Here is a 15,039-nt window from a genome sequence, read left to right as displayed (position 1 = left end):
GAAAGCGGTTGGCGCAGGGGAGACAGGGGGCATTCCAAAGAGGAGGGAGGTGTGACTGATGACGTGAAGCTGAGAATGGAAGATGATGATGAAGGAGCAGTGAGAGCACACTGAGGAGCAAGAAAGGCAGAAGCGTCCAGCCCCTTGAAGGTAGAGATGAGGAGCTTGATTGTGATGTGAGGACAGAGAGGCAGCCTGGGCAGGGGTTAAAGGAGAGGCAGACAAGGCCAGAGCAAAGGGAGAGCAGGATTCTAAGTAGCGGAGAGCCTTGGGCGAGAGAGATGACTACGGGGGCAGAGACTGGCAGACAATATAGAGCGTGGTTCAACACTGCCCGGCTACATGCAGCCTGCTGGAGAGCTTTAGGGTTTGAGCCCAGAACATGCAAACGCCCCCTGGGTCCAGAGCGGACGCCCTCTGAGGGCAGCACTACAGCCCCGGTTCAGATGCAAAGCAGAAACGTGGTGGCAGGATCATTGTCCAAACCCCAATCAGTGGATTAAGCTGCAGAAGGCAGCACTAGGAGGCCCCGCTAACAACCAGGAGATATTTTCACCTGCCAATGCTCTTGGGATTCTCCACTCCCAAGTCGGAGCAGCCAGAGCCGGCTGGGCCCTGGGCAACAGAGGCACCATGGTCTCAAGAGGGGATTCCTCCTTCAAGGAGAGAAAGAGGGCAGACGAGGCAGGGGCTGGTTTGACTTTGCTGGAGGCATCGACCGTGTGAAGCAGGCTGGTCTCCTGGGTTGTGGTTCAATTCTTCATGCTGCCTGTCAGAAGAGGACTAGGAAACAGCAGAGCCTAGCAAGTTTCTAGCTCTTGAAGCGCAACTGGAGGGGCGGGGGAGGAGAGACAGGCAGGCAGCGCTTTTCTGCCTTTGAACCAGCAGTGAGTCCCCCCTCCTCTCCCATCTCCCCTGCAGGGAGGTCTTTCGTGACATCTGCAGCTAGCTTAGCGGGTGCCTGTCCAGACACTGTCTCTGGAGGGGCTGCTGGAAACAGGTGAGGGTGCAGCATAGAGCCATACTGCAGGAATCTAGGATTTATCTGCTGCAAAAGGAGCCCCAAATCCAGAGCAGTGAAGGGGTCTAAAGAGGATGGCTGTGATTGGCGGATAGACAAGAACAGATTAAAGCAGAGAAAGCACAGGGGATACCCTAAGCACAGCATGCAGATGCACTGGGTAAGACAACAGGCCACACGCAACCTGGGAGCCACTGTAAGATCACAGGCTGGAATCAGCGACAGGGCGGCACCTGTGACTCAAGCAAAGTGGGATGAGACTATTAATTATCTGTATTGCGGTGTTGGAGCCCATGTCATTGATCAGAACCCTATGGCGCTAGGCACTGTACAAATCCAGAACACAGAGACAGGCCCTCCCCCAATGGGGTTGGGATTGGGCTTGGTTTTCAGCTCAGCCAGACCTGGCTACCGCACTCCCCTCCAATTAACAACAGAGGCCCGGCAGTGGCTTTTGTTAAATAATTAAATAATGCCAGTGATTTATCCGCCAGCAGTAGCAGCTCATTACGAGCAGCTCCCGTATTTCAAACCCTCTCACCGAGCCATGACTGCAGCACTCGGTGCCAGTTGGATAAATGGCTGGCAAGAAATTTTCTTCTTTTGTCCCCTTTGCAGTCTCTGCCTCCAGGCCTCAGGAAAGGGAGGCAGAGTCACGCATCCCTTCCTCACTTGCCTGCTTTAAAGGGATTAAAAAACAGCCCAGCTGAATGCAGGAGAGCAGGACCCAGCTGCTGGCTCAGCCATGCCAATAAATAATTAAAGAGACACAGCGCATTTTGGGCTTGGGGCCCTTTGAAAAGGGGCTTATTAAAAGGGGCAGGTTTCCATTGCCCAGCAGAATTAACATGGCAGAGGAAACTCATACTGCCAGGGGCGAACCCCGCCAGGGGAAACAGCAGGGCTCACAGGAACTCAGCAATCAGAACCACTGCAGCATGGTCTTGGGTGGCTAGGTTTTTAGAATCTATTTTTACTTTACCTTCCCAGGCATCCGAGCAAGGGCAAATCCTCCCCCTCCCCCCCCTTCTTTTTGTTGTGCTGATTTTGCATCCTGTCGCCCTCCCAGACCAAAATGTGCCCTGTGATCGCAAAGGTGAACCCTGTAGCCTCCTATGGAACAGTGACCTGACAGCATCTCTTGCAAGCATCAGCCAGGCAACTGGAGGCAATCAGAGGGAATGTCCTCTCTAGAGCCCAAGCAGTCAGGCTCCTTGGTGTCAAGAGTGACTGCCTCTTTCCCACCCTTCCCTCCTAGAATCCAAGCAAGGCACCCCAGAGCTGGGTGGCAGCCATTCAAGTGCAGGAGATTCCCAAATGCAAGATGGAAGTGGGCAAACACCAGAAAAATACATGTGATCTGGAATCACAGGGACTATTTAAAGGGTAGGAGACCTCTCTGCAGGCTGCATGTTCTCTTGCCCCAGTGCTGCTCACTTGGAAGCTCAAAATTAACCTTTCCCCACCACATTAGACCTGCATGCCAAAGCCACAGCTGTTACTATAGACTGGCCGGGAAGGCAGCTTTAGGAACATCTCCCAGCAAGCAACCAGACCTCAGCCTCCACTGCAGGAGCCATACGCAGCCCACAGGCAGATGCGCAGCCCTCTTGTTTATTAAGTGCAGCCTGCGTTCAATGCAATACGAAAACCCAGGCTGGTGCCGCAGAGGTTACAGTCTGAAGGTCTGGCCCTGCAAGGTGGATCAGCTCCTCCTGAGACGTGTGGAATGCACTCAGCCCCCAGTGACGTCATCTGATTTCAACAGGCGCTAAGCCTGCTCACACCCTAAGTGTGCTCACTTTGCAGGATCACACCCTAAGTCAGACACACAAAAGGGTTCAGCCACTCAATATCCTGGAGACTGTTAGGTCGTCTGATTTCTCCTCTCCCATCACTCCTTTCTTTGGTGGACCAACAAGTGAGCAGTTGCAAGGAGGACGTGCATGCACAGGAGGGATATGAGGGAGTGTTAGGTGCAGGAAGGAGTTCCACATGTTTGATCAGCAAGGAAGGTATAAAGATGCAGAAGGAACCTCAGCAGGGCGTAAGGAAGCAGGAATAAAATGGATGTAGCCTCATCAACAGGGCAACCCATGGGACCTTCCACCCCAGAGGAAAGCGGATTCATTTTGCCTTCAGTCATAGGTTTCTACCCTGCTCAGCATGAAGACAGCAAGACAAGTTGTAGAAATTGTCTTAGTTGTTGACATCACATTTGGTATTTGTCACTTGCACTAAAACCATTTAAAGGGGATCTGCCAAGAGGGGGAAAAAACAGATTCATGCTTTTTCTGCTTCTTCAGGTTAAAGGCCTGAAAGGGTGGGCAGCTGGGGTTTAAAGTTATTATTCTGATTGTTTTATACATTAGAAATTCAGGTCTTGCTACCCTCTTTTCCCTGTAAGACTCTAGTGATGACTGGAGACCAACATGGTTATGACAGAGGCACACTGTGCGGTCAAATCTTGAACAACTGAAATGGGGAATGGTTTTTATTCAGACTGTTTAAAATGGGATTTTGGCAGCTCCTATTTAACCAAATGCCTGAACAAAAGTTGGAAGAAAAGTGCTTTTGGTAGAGATTCCACACCCCTGTTCTTTCAGCAAAGGGCGAGTGAGTTTCTGAGCCACATGTCCAGTTCCTCAAGGGAAATCTAGAACGTGGATGGCCAACCCTGGCATGCCTGAGATCTCTAACAAAAACCAACATGTTGAAAAAAAGTTCCTTCCAGGCCTCCTTATCCACCCAGAAAGCCACAGCCAGACAGGGCACAAGTCCATTCCTCCCTCTGCCACTTGAAGGTCTCCTTTAAGCAGCCCCATTAACCTGCACAGTTGTGACTGGTTATAATTGGAAAGAGCTAAGAGGGTCCCGAGAAATTCTCTTAGTCACTCTGCACTGGACTCAGTCCAGTGCTGCTTGGAAGACGAGTTCAGTGACTGACACAATAACCACAGGTCAGTGCTACACCACTGCTTACTTTGGAATAATGACGGAAACATGACAAGTTCCAGCAGGTAAAGCACATGAAGAGGAAATCTGCAGTATAACCCTGAGAGTCCACTCTGAATCTCTCCTCTGGCCTCAATATCCTGGAGACCATTAGGATGGACTCCACTATGCTGAAAGAACTTTCAGCACACTTGCACATGAGGAGCTGCAGTGTTACAAATGCCACTAAGTGACAGACACACAACTCTCCCAGAGAAACCAGGTCACTAATGCCCTACCTTCTCCTAAGGGCCTGCTGAACACCTCTGAACTAGTGCTTAGGGCACCTCAGTGCCAAGCTCATCTCTTCCCTCCCCAGCCTCTGCTCATGTCTCATAAATCAAATTAAAAGAACATGAAGTGCAACATTAGACAGTCTGGACCCAGCCAAAAATCTGCCCCAAGCTCACAGGAGCCAATGCTGCTCAAGAAAGGGTCCAGCAGGGCTCAGTCAGAGTTCAGGCATGGCAGGGCAAGGCTAGCTACATGGAAGGATCCAGGGTAAACCTCTCTGCACCACACCCCTTGTTCAAACAATAGAGATTAGAGACTGGGACAGGCTTCACACCAAGGGGCAGGAGCGGCTGTAACTGCTGCCCAGACAACAGCACAGGAAAGAGAGCTTGTTACAGTCTGAAGAATCTAACTGTCCCCTCAGGGGTGAAGACACAAGAAACCCAAAGAACACTGGCACCAAGGGCAAAGGGGGAAGCAATATTTTGCCCATCTGTAGCATCTTTCAGCTTAAAGTAAACATGAATGAGCCCTCACTGGGAGGTCACTACTAATAACTCCATTTGAGAGATGGGGACACAGAGGTAAAGAGAAGTTAAGAGATTTGCCCAAGGTCACACAGCAAGTCAGTGAGACAACAGGAAGAGAATCCAAGGCTCCCAATCCTCCATTATAGCCATTAAATAAGATGGCTTCTTGTTTTCTGGCTGAGAGCACGCAGCAATAGCGTAGTGGGTGTGGACAGAACAGAGCCCCTCTTCTTCACCCCAAGCCCTTATACACCCCAGCTTCCTCTCAGTTTGCTCAATTACAAGTTTTGCGAGTAAGCAAAAGGCACCTTGTTACCGGATGAAGCATTGCATGCTTGTACTTGTAGTCCCGACAGGCTGCTCTACCACCGTTAATGAGGAAAGCAGATACAGTTTGGCTCCACTTTATTCTCTGTGGGACACCAGGAAAGCAGCCATTGCAGCCCTGGGCCCTGCTGTGAAAGGCACACAAGCAAAAGCAGAGCAAATGCAAGATTGGAAAGAACAGGGCTGGGCCCTTTTCCCACCTCAGATACTTTGTATTCACAGGTCAGTTTCTTGCCCTTGACACCTTCGTTCAGGGTGAGGATGAAACCTATGTAGTCTGCATACGCCTGCAAACAAACACAAGTGGAAGGGGTATTAGCGGAGCACTGACAGTTACTTTAGAGGCAAGCAACGCCAGTGTGAGAAGCCTAGAGCAAACCAAAGGGACAATGCCCAACCCACTGCATCCGTTTTCTGGGATAGCCCAGGACACGGCTTGTTCTGCTGTTACTGCCTTGTCCTTGGGGACTCCTAGACTGATGGGAACTCCTGGAACAGCACTAAGTGCACCCTGAGCCCTCAGTGGTGACATCACACCGAGCAAACTCTATATAAACAGCCCAAACCACAACCCTCCTCCTTGAATCCCCTTACCAGGTTCCTGTCTCTTACCACACCACCACATTCCAGCTCCTCATGTCCAGGCTTTGCACAATCTCGGCCCTGTCTACATCACTGCTTGTTTCTTCCTACTCCATATCACTTCTCCCAAACCTCTCTCTTAATCTACTTCTCCTGCTCTCTGTGCCAGGCCTTCTTTCACGCTGCCTGCAACTAGGAGAAGTGGCCGAAAGTTGCCCCAAACACATACCTTTCTCCTCTCTTCTTTCAACCCCACTGCTTGTGAAGTGCCATGTACGGAATATAGTCAGGCTGCTCAGGAAACACAGTGGCGAAAGTGAAAGAGCCACAAAGCCCTGGGACTAGGGAATGGCTTTTTTCTTTTTGGGGAAGACACTTTCAAAGGTCTCGACGAGCTCATTGTCACCTGCTACCACCATGACTTCCTGCCACAGAAGTCCTGGGCAGAAATAAGACTTAAAGCCCAAGCAAGGGGACAAAGCTTCAGCCGCAGGCCTTCGTGAAGACCTTGTTATCATTTAAGACCCCTTGGCGGCATCATAGCTTGGTCCCCATGCAAGAGCTATTCCCACCCTGCTGTCCCCACCCCTCAGCAGCAAGTTTGGACCACAGACACAAGAACACAGATTGTGACAGTTCCTGGGGTTCAAGCCTAAACATTTACCTCAGGAACCATGTGCTTTACCTCTGCAGCCCTTTCTTCTGCACCAAGCTAAGTAGACCCCATTAAAAACAGCCACCCCAGTGCCACTACAGGCCCTCTAAGCGGGACTGATGTTCTTGTTTTTTTTAACCATTTAAAATGATCTCTTCTCCTGGCTCTTCCACACAAGTTTAAAAAAAAAAACAAAAAAAACACACCAGACTGGCAAAAAGGGTGTCGGCCACAATGTGCTGGAGCAGACACCACATTGCTTGTGGACATCAAGTTCAAGAAATGCTCAGAACTGTCAAACTCATTACATCACTCAGGCCAGTTAGACGAGAGGCTAAAGTCTCAACAAAACAGTACTGCTGACAAAGAGAATGGCCTCAATCTAGTCCAAAGGGAGCTGGGCTGACCAACAGGCCAACTGTGGCAAGTTCACGCACACAGCGAGACGGATAGAGCACCGGGAAAAGCCAACTGCACAGAGAGCCTGAAGTTGTCTCAATGTATTGCAGTGTACCAACTGCAATCGTGCTGGTAGTAAAACTTTTGCTAAGAGCCCTTCTACACCAGCAGAATCACCATATCTTCATCATCTCCCTTTTCCAACACCAACATTAGGAAGGGCCAACTTCTCGCAGTTTCTTGGCTTATTACCTAGACTGCCAGCCACCTCAAGTTCAAGAACTACCATATCAGGGTTCATATTATACCATGGCAGGGTGGATCATAAACATAACTGTGGATGGAAAGCTATGTTATAACAATATTAAGAAATTATGTTTGGTGATCACACTTAAAATTTTGTTTCTGAACTTGGTTAAAACATGGAGGGTCATACAGAAAAGGAGACAACATGCTCTATCATGGCTGGCCCAAAAACAAGTTTTGCATGGATACTTCTGTACTGTGGACAGGGTTATAATCACATGCCCTATCAACACTAAAGGGAAAACTATATTTAAAACCATCTCAAACTTCAGTTCAATCACTGCGGGGGTAAACCAGGTTCTAGCATGGTTTGAAGGGCCAGGGTAGACATATCAAGACAGTTATAATCATTCTTATAAAGTTACTTTCTAGCCTAGACTCTATGCAGGAATGGGTAACACTTACAGGAGGACAGTTCTAATAATTTTAGCCCACTCACCATGGCACTTTGGGCTCTGCCTACACTAGCCCTGAGTAAAGGTACCCATTACAACACGGTAAGGATTAAATCCTGAGTACTTGGTGACTTCTTTCTCCATAACTGGACTAAAGCCCTACACTGGCCAAAGCTATATCCTGCAACTTCTAACCATGTTGTAACCAGGTCCCCTGACTCTGTTTTAGCTGCAGCATAAATGAGACCTTACACTTCTTATTTACCAGAACCCGATGGAATATTTTTCACAGCACAACTGCTACCATCTGTAGACAGGGTTTAATACCATGGTCCCAATGAGATCAGAATCACTCCAGCCACAATCACGTTTCTCAGACTACACCCTATCTACACCGGTAACGTGCCTAGAACTCTGCTAGCAACATGTTTAAACATGATCATGAGGCGTACAGATCTCCTTGCAGCATAGACCATGCCTGTGTGTTAATCAAAGCTCACAGAAGGATCTCTCTCCTCCTCTTCCAGGCTCTCATCCCTTCAACACTTCTGTAGAGGAAAAACAGTTCACCAGCACTGTAGCAAAAGTGAGAGCATAGACCCGGCTCAAGCATTTTACCACTGTGTTGTCTAATCCTACAGGTTGGCAAAAACACCTGAGCTCTGTCTACCCTACCGCTGCCACTGGTGATGAACTACAGGATACACTGGTGTCAACGTAGACAAGACCTACCTGCCATCAAAAAATTACTCCCCAAGCAAGAGCTGTCAGTATCCAAAAGCCCCCTATTGTTGTCATTAAAGGGTTACTGGGGTAGACTAACTTTATGACAATTCACGTGGCATTAGTCATGCTGCTCTTTTGCTTTTAAGAAGAATTATTCCACATAGCTCAACCCAACCCCGTTCAGTCCATTAGCTAGGCCCAAACCAGGGTTGGCCTTTTCCATGCAAATGATGCCTCGGGGGCACACCAGGAACCTCAAAGACTGGCCCTGGACCCAGTTCCATACCTGAGAGCGTTTCCACTTGGCCATGTCGGGTACCATGTGTATTTCCTTTTTGGGGATCATGAAGCTCTGGCAGAGGGGAGGCATTGCCTCCTCAGGAGAGCCTGGAAGACAAAGAAGAGAGAGATGTCAAACATAGCCAGATAGTAAAGACTCCCCCTTTAACTCCAGCCACTTCTTAGATGGCAACATTCATTTTTCTGGACCAAAAGGTACTGAACTCTATGATCTGTTCTCACTCTCGTGCTCTGATCCCATCAGGTCTCACACGCTAAGCAGCATCAAGCCTGCTCAGTACCTTGATGGCTGAGCCCTAAGAAATCCCAGGACACTGCAGAAATTATTATTAATCATTTGTATTATCATAGCATCTAGGAGCTCTAGTTGTGGTCCAGGATCCCACTGTGCTAGGCACTGTACACTCACAGAACAAAAAGACCTGTCCAGCCCCAAAGAACTTACAATATCAGTATAAAACAAGAGACAACAGATGGAGGGGGGAGTATAAGTGAACAATGAAACTATATTGGTCAGCATGATAGGCAATGGTCTCAGCACACCACCAGCCTAATCATCATCCAGTGTTTTGTAGGCATCATGGCAATCATAGCATTAGGCTAGGTCTTCACTGCAAAAAGTGTGGTTTTACATTGGGAGTCATCTCCATGTAAAAATACATCCTCTTTTTGCAGTGAACACAAAGCATCAGTGATTCAGTAGGTGGCACTCTTCTCTCAGTACTCAACTAGTGTCCCTAGGTTGGCTTTAGGGTGATGCTGGGAAGTACGAACTGAGGTTCTTTATAAAGCACTTTGAGATCCTGGGATGACAGGCACAATAGAAATGCAAATAATTAATGCATAATGTCAGCAGCATTCCTGTTCCCCGACCTAGGTACACAGTTAGCCAGGAACCCTCTTTCCCCTGAGCTTTCACAGAAAGGAAATAAACCCTGACATATGGGTCAGTCCTGGGATGACAGGCACAATAGAAATGCAAATAATTAATGCATGTCAGCAGCATTCCTGTTCCCCGACCCAGGTACACAGTTAGCCAGGAACCCTCTTTCCCCTGAGCTTTCACAGAAAGGAAATAAACCCTGACATATGGGTCAGTCCTTTCCTAATTCCTCTGCAGTCCAAGGTGAACAACTGGTTCTAGTCTCAGCCTGCAGTCCCACGCGAGCACACTGCAGAGCTGGAAACATTGCTAATGGCAATGTGATGCAAATATGCATTTAACCTTGTGGCAAACTTAAAATCAAGATGCAATACAGCAAACAGTGAATCAGAAAACCAAGAGGGTATTTAGCATGAAATTAACAGCTAGATCATAGTCCCTTGATTAATGCTTTCAACCATAGAACATTTCAAACCTTTGGTCCAGCACCGAGCACCCAGACAACACTTAAATAATCATTCTTAGCACTAACGGCAAATTCTAAACATGATTTTCCAACAAAAGCTGAACTGCCTAAAAGAAGAATGTTTATAATCACTTGCACAGTTAATACTGTCCAGAAGCGTTCACCAGCTCTTCCCTTTTCTCCAGCAAGGTAGCACTGTCTAGAATCACAGCAGATGACTAGGAGTCAAAACTCCTGCATTCCATTGCGAGCTCTGCCACAGCCTCACTTCAGGAAAGTCATTTAACCTCTCTGTCCCTTAATTTTCCCTTCTACAATATATACCATTACCTCTTTGCAAGGGTGATGGGAGGGCTAGTTAACAGATGTTTGTAAAGTACTTTGAGAGCCCCGGATATGAAGGTGCAATGCATGTGCAATTTTATCTGTATTCAGAAAAGCTGCAGGTTACCAAACTCACAACTCAGTAATGTCACATTATGGTAAATGGTTTTTAAATAATGCTTTAAAATCAAAGACAATAAACAGCAAGTTCAACAAACTTTCAGTGCACTGATAAAGGAAGATGTGAAAACTTAGACCAGCAAAAAGATTGATCACCTAAAACAGGACAGAGGAGGATTCACAGACAGGATGGCCTGGGGATAAGACACTAGATTGGGACTCAGGAGGCCTGAGCTATGGTCCCAGTTCTGTCACTGTTGAGCAACTCACTTCATCTCTCTGCTTCTTCCCCCCACCCACCCCTTGTCTATTTAGAAATCAAGTTCTCCGGAGCAAAGACTGTCTCTTACCAGGTACCTAGCACAAAAGGGACTACTGTAATAGGTATATACACAATAACTTGTTTCTAGGCAAGAGCAAGGACCTGTGCTTTGGGGTGGAGAAGAGGGTATTTTGTGATGAGAACTGACCTTGACAATGGAGACTTTCCCAGTCCTTTCCCCACCAGGAAAATGCGGCTTATCCACCTGGATCTAATCCAGCTGAGAGAAGGCTTCTCAGGTAACAGAATACCTTGGCCCCTCAGTCAGAAACCAGTGAGCTGCTGGATCTCAGCTCTGCATTTGTTTCTTGTATTTGATTCTTTTAAGAATTAATTAACAGCTTTATTCACAAGTGGCACAAATAGCATTGTTAATTCCCTTCCAATTGTCATATATGAGGGACACACAAATCCCACTTGAATTTCAAAACAAAAACTGCTACTACATTTGAATCACCTCTGTACATTTGCTCCAAATTATCTTTGGATCCTTTTCACTTCTATAGCACATAGTCTCTAAGGATCTCAAAGTATTTTCCACATATACTTAATTCCTGGGAGAAGGGTAGGTATTACCCCCATTTTACAGATAGGAAACTGAGGCTCCTAGATGCTAAGTAATTTGCCCAGAGCTGGAATAGAAACTAGATATCCTGACTCCCAATCCTCTGCTCTAACCACCAGCCTAGATTCTGAAATGGCCTGCACCAGGAGATGTTTAATATAGGTGGGAGAGAGACACTTGGCTGAGGAGCAAAAGAGTTGCTTTGGGCCAGTGGTCTATCCCCAGGTTAGAAACAGCCAGTGACAGTCAGGTAGAAGGCCCAAGGTGCCAACAACTTCAGTAATTCACCATTCCCCCACTCCCCTGGCTCAAAAGTGAAGTTGTGGGGGCTGCAGAGGGGGAGAGTAACCCCCCCCCATAGTTAGCTTCAGTCTCTCTGGGGCTTCCAGTATAGGCCATCAAAATAATAATCTCAAAGAGGGGCATCACAACCTGCTCCCCCACACTATGAGGCTCCAAGCACAGGAACAGTCCCCCAAAGAGTACAGCAAGATCCCATCCCTACTAAGGGGCAGGGAACCTACATTACAGAATCCCCCCACTCACCCTTTCCATCCCAGGGTACATGAATTCATGAGAAGCCCCGCCCTCCCCCACCCCATTTTAGTGCACAGAGACCACCTGTCCCCATAGCCGGCATCACTCAGACTCCCCCGCCCCCCCCCACAGTATGGGGAACAGGACCCCTGCTCACATAGAAAGCATCACCCAGCCTTCCCCCACCAACACACACTATGGAGCACAGAGACCCCCTACCCTCATAGAGAGCATCACCCAGCCTTCCCCCGCCCCCAACACACACTATGGGGCACAGAGACCCCCCTGCCCCATAGAGAGCATCACCCAGCCTTCCCCCGCCCCCAACACACACTATGGGGCACAGAGACCCCCTGCCCTCATAGAGCGCATCACCCAGTCTCCCCCCCCAACACACACTATGGGGCACAGAGACCCCCCTGCCCCATAGAGAGCATCACCCAGCCTTCACTCCCCACCAAGACGGAGCACGGGACCCTGCCCCCATAGAGCGCATCACCCAGCCTCCCCCCCGCCCCCAACACACACTATGGGGCACAGAGACCCCCTGCCCTCATAGAGCGCATCACCCAGTCTCCCCCCCCCCCAACACACACTATGGGGCACAGAGACCCCCTGCCCTCATAGAGCGCATCACCCAGTCTCCCCCCCCCAACACACACTATGGGGCACAGAGACCCCCTGCCCTCATAGAGCGCATCACCCAACCTCCCCACCCCCAACACACACTATGGGGCACAGAGACCCCCTGCCCTCATAGAGCGCATCACCCAGTCTCCCCCCCCCAACACACACTATGGGGCACAGAGACCCCCTGCCCTCATAGAGCGCATCACCCAGCCTCCCCACCCCCAACACACACTATGGGGCACAGAGACCCCCTGCCCTCATAGAGCGCATCACCCAGTCTCCCCCCCCCAACACACACTATGGGGCACAGAGACCCCCCTGCCCCATAGAGAGCATCACCCAGCCTTCACTCCCCACCAGGACGGAGCACGGGACCCTGCCCCCATAGAGCGCATCACCCAGCCTCCCCCCCGCCCCCAACACACACTATGGGGCACAGAGACCCCCTGCCCTCATAGAGCGCATCACCCAGTCTCCCCCCCACCCCAACACACACTATGGGGCACAGAGACCCCCTGCCCTCATAGAGCGCATCACCCAGCCTTCACTCCCCACCAGGACGGAGCACGGGACCCTGCCCCCATAGAGGGCATCACGCAGCCTCCCCCCTCTGGGCACCACACAAGACCCCTGCCCCCCTAGAAGATCAGTGCTGCCCTACTCCACCACCAACCACCCCTCGCAGGGCTTCTCCCTACCTGTCTGCCGCTCGCTCTCTGCCATCTTCTTGGAACCAGGGCCCCGCCGTTATCACCTTTCACCTTTCACCCCTTAGCACAACCGAACAGTCGGGCGGCCATATTTGTGCCGGGCATATCATCCACCATAGAGCTTCACGGGCGGCCATATTTGCACAAGGCATTCAAAAGTAGCTCGGGCGGCCATGTTTGTGCGGGGCGCTCCGGAGCCCATACGTCTGCTCGGGCGGCCATGTTTGTGCGGGGCACTCGTGTCATTTAAGGAACCTTTGGGGGCTGGCTTAATCTCAGGCCTCAAGGAAGTAGCTAACCCTGTGGAACACGAGTCAGTCAGGAGCTAGGGGACTCCGCCATCTGCCTCTGAACTGGGTTACTGTGGGATGGGATGTAAGGCGGATCTGGATCTGGGCACCCCCAAAATCAGGATGTGTGTACTTCAGAACCAGAGCCCACGGCATGCTCTAAAATCTGGGGTTGTGGCACGTCAGAATCAAGCCCAGCTCCGGATCCCCATGTCATGGGTGGCCTCTTCTCTGTTTTGCTGAAAACAGCTATGTTCAAAGACAAAAAAGGTTTGAAAGTAGGGCAACCATATGTCCCGTTTTGGCCGGACAGTCCCCTTTTTCAGCTCTGTCCCAGCCATCCCTACTTTTTTGAGAAAACTGGGCATTTGTCCCGGCTGCAAGGCAGAGCGGAGAGCAGTGGCTGCTGCCTGGGGGGCAGCTGAAAGCAACGGTGCCCGCCAGCAGCAGCAGAGAAGGTGGTGCAGAGCTTGGGAGGTCAGCCTTATCTGCAGGTGGCATGGGGCTCAGGCGCTCAGCCGCAGCTGCAAGCGGCATGGGGAAGGTGGTTCTGGTACCCTGTATGTGGTGGAAGAAGGGGGAGGGGGCCGCTCGGGCAAGCCCCAGGCTGTCCCATTTTTATTTTCAGAAATATGGTCACCCTATTTCAAAGTCAAGCATGCAAAAGTCATAAATGCCAGAATTAAGGTTCTGCCTGCTTGCCCATCTGCATTACACTACAGCCTTTCATTACAGGAACATGGAGTATTGTTTCCATAGGATCCTTGCAAAATAATTTTTTGACAGGGGCAAAACAAGGTATTTTTTCCCTAATCTCATTCTCAGAAATGGCTTGGTTATTTTTGTTGAAACTTTCCCAAAATATTCAGCCTGTGGCAGACACCCCGCACTGAACGTTTCAGCTTAAATACTTGAAGTTTGTCGTGGTATAAGCAAGTGAAAACTACCGTAAAATGGAAAGCGTAAAGTAATCTGAACTATAGATGCCACTACCAGTTCTGCCTATAATAAACTAAACCCCCAGTTCTAAATACCCCCAAAACCCAACCCCAGTTTTGGCCTATAATTTTGCAGATGGCTCCTCTCTTTATTAAGGGAGGGATGAGGGAAGAGAACCAGACATCTCTAAACTGTAGGAGGGCTGGAAATCCAGACACAGGTCCAACTACTGTGGCTTGATCCTCTCTCTTGTTAACTCCGTATTGAGCACAGTCAGAATGCTCAGTGCTGTACAGGATCAAGAGGCAGACATTGTCCCTGCTCCAAGTTGCTGGCAATCAGAATCACTGAGACACTGAGATATAACACATGGGCCGTGGGTCTCATCTCCCTGCAGTACAGATATTTTCTCTTATACTTTTCTATTTGTTTACTATTCTTTAAAGGTTTCCTAGAATGATAGCTGCTTTAAGGAGGGATTCCTAGGAAAGGAAGAATGCGTGACACATGAGAAAGAAACTGGCCCAAGGGGTGGCACAGAGAAAAAAATGTATAGATAAGAGTGGAATAATGCTGGATGGAGCATAGTCAGCAAGCCTAGGGGCAAATAGGGCACTAAGCATAAGCAGACTAAGCAATTGCCTTGGGGCCTAAGCAGCTCAAGGGGGCCCCCTATTAATTATGAGTATGTGTTTTGTGTGGGAGCCCCAAAATATTCCTGTTTAGGGCCCCCAATGGGTTAGCCCTGCCTGGTGGAAGGGGAATAGGAAGGAACAGAGAGCAG

The 15,039-nt window shown here is 49.4% G+C and overlaps 1 protein-coding gene across 2 annotated transcripts in view; it reads right to left on the bottom strand.

Annotated features, from left to right (window-relative positions):
- The window catches only part of PTPA (protein phosphatase 2 phosphatase activator), a 41,956-nt gene extending 28,848 nt beyond the window's left edge, over positions 1-13,108 (bottom strand). Inside the window, exons 1-3 of one of the 2 annotated variants that reach the window (XM_073315012.1) lie at positions 13,015-13,108; positions 8,456-8,556; positions 5,307-5,393 (exon numbers count right to left, since the gene is read on the bottom strand). In XM_073315012.1, the coding sequence (XP_073171113.1) occupies positions 5,307-5,393; positions 8,456-8,556; positions 13,015-13,039 (213 nt within the window). In that variant the 5' untranslated portion in view covers positions 13,040-13,108. The remainder of the gene's footprint in view (positions 1-5,306; positions 5,394-8,455; positions 8,557-13,014) is intronic. The other variant, XM_073315013.1, reaches the window with a different exon arrangement.
- Between the last annotated feature and the right edge of the window lie 1,931 nt (positions 13,109-15,039).

The sequence above is a fragment of the Lepidochelys kempii genome, chromosome 16 (genome assembly GCF_965140265.1).
Source record: "Lepidochelys kempii isolate rLepKem1 chromosome 16, rLepKem1.hap2, whole genome shotgun sequence".
In the NCBI taxonomy this organism is placed as follows: domain Eukaryota; kingdom Metazoa; phylum Chordata; order Testudines; family Cheloniidae; genus Lepidochelys; species Lepidochelys kempii.
The sequence above is the reverse complement of the archived record's forward strand: the minus strand, read 5'-3'. Positions and strand labels throughout refer to the sequence as shown.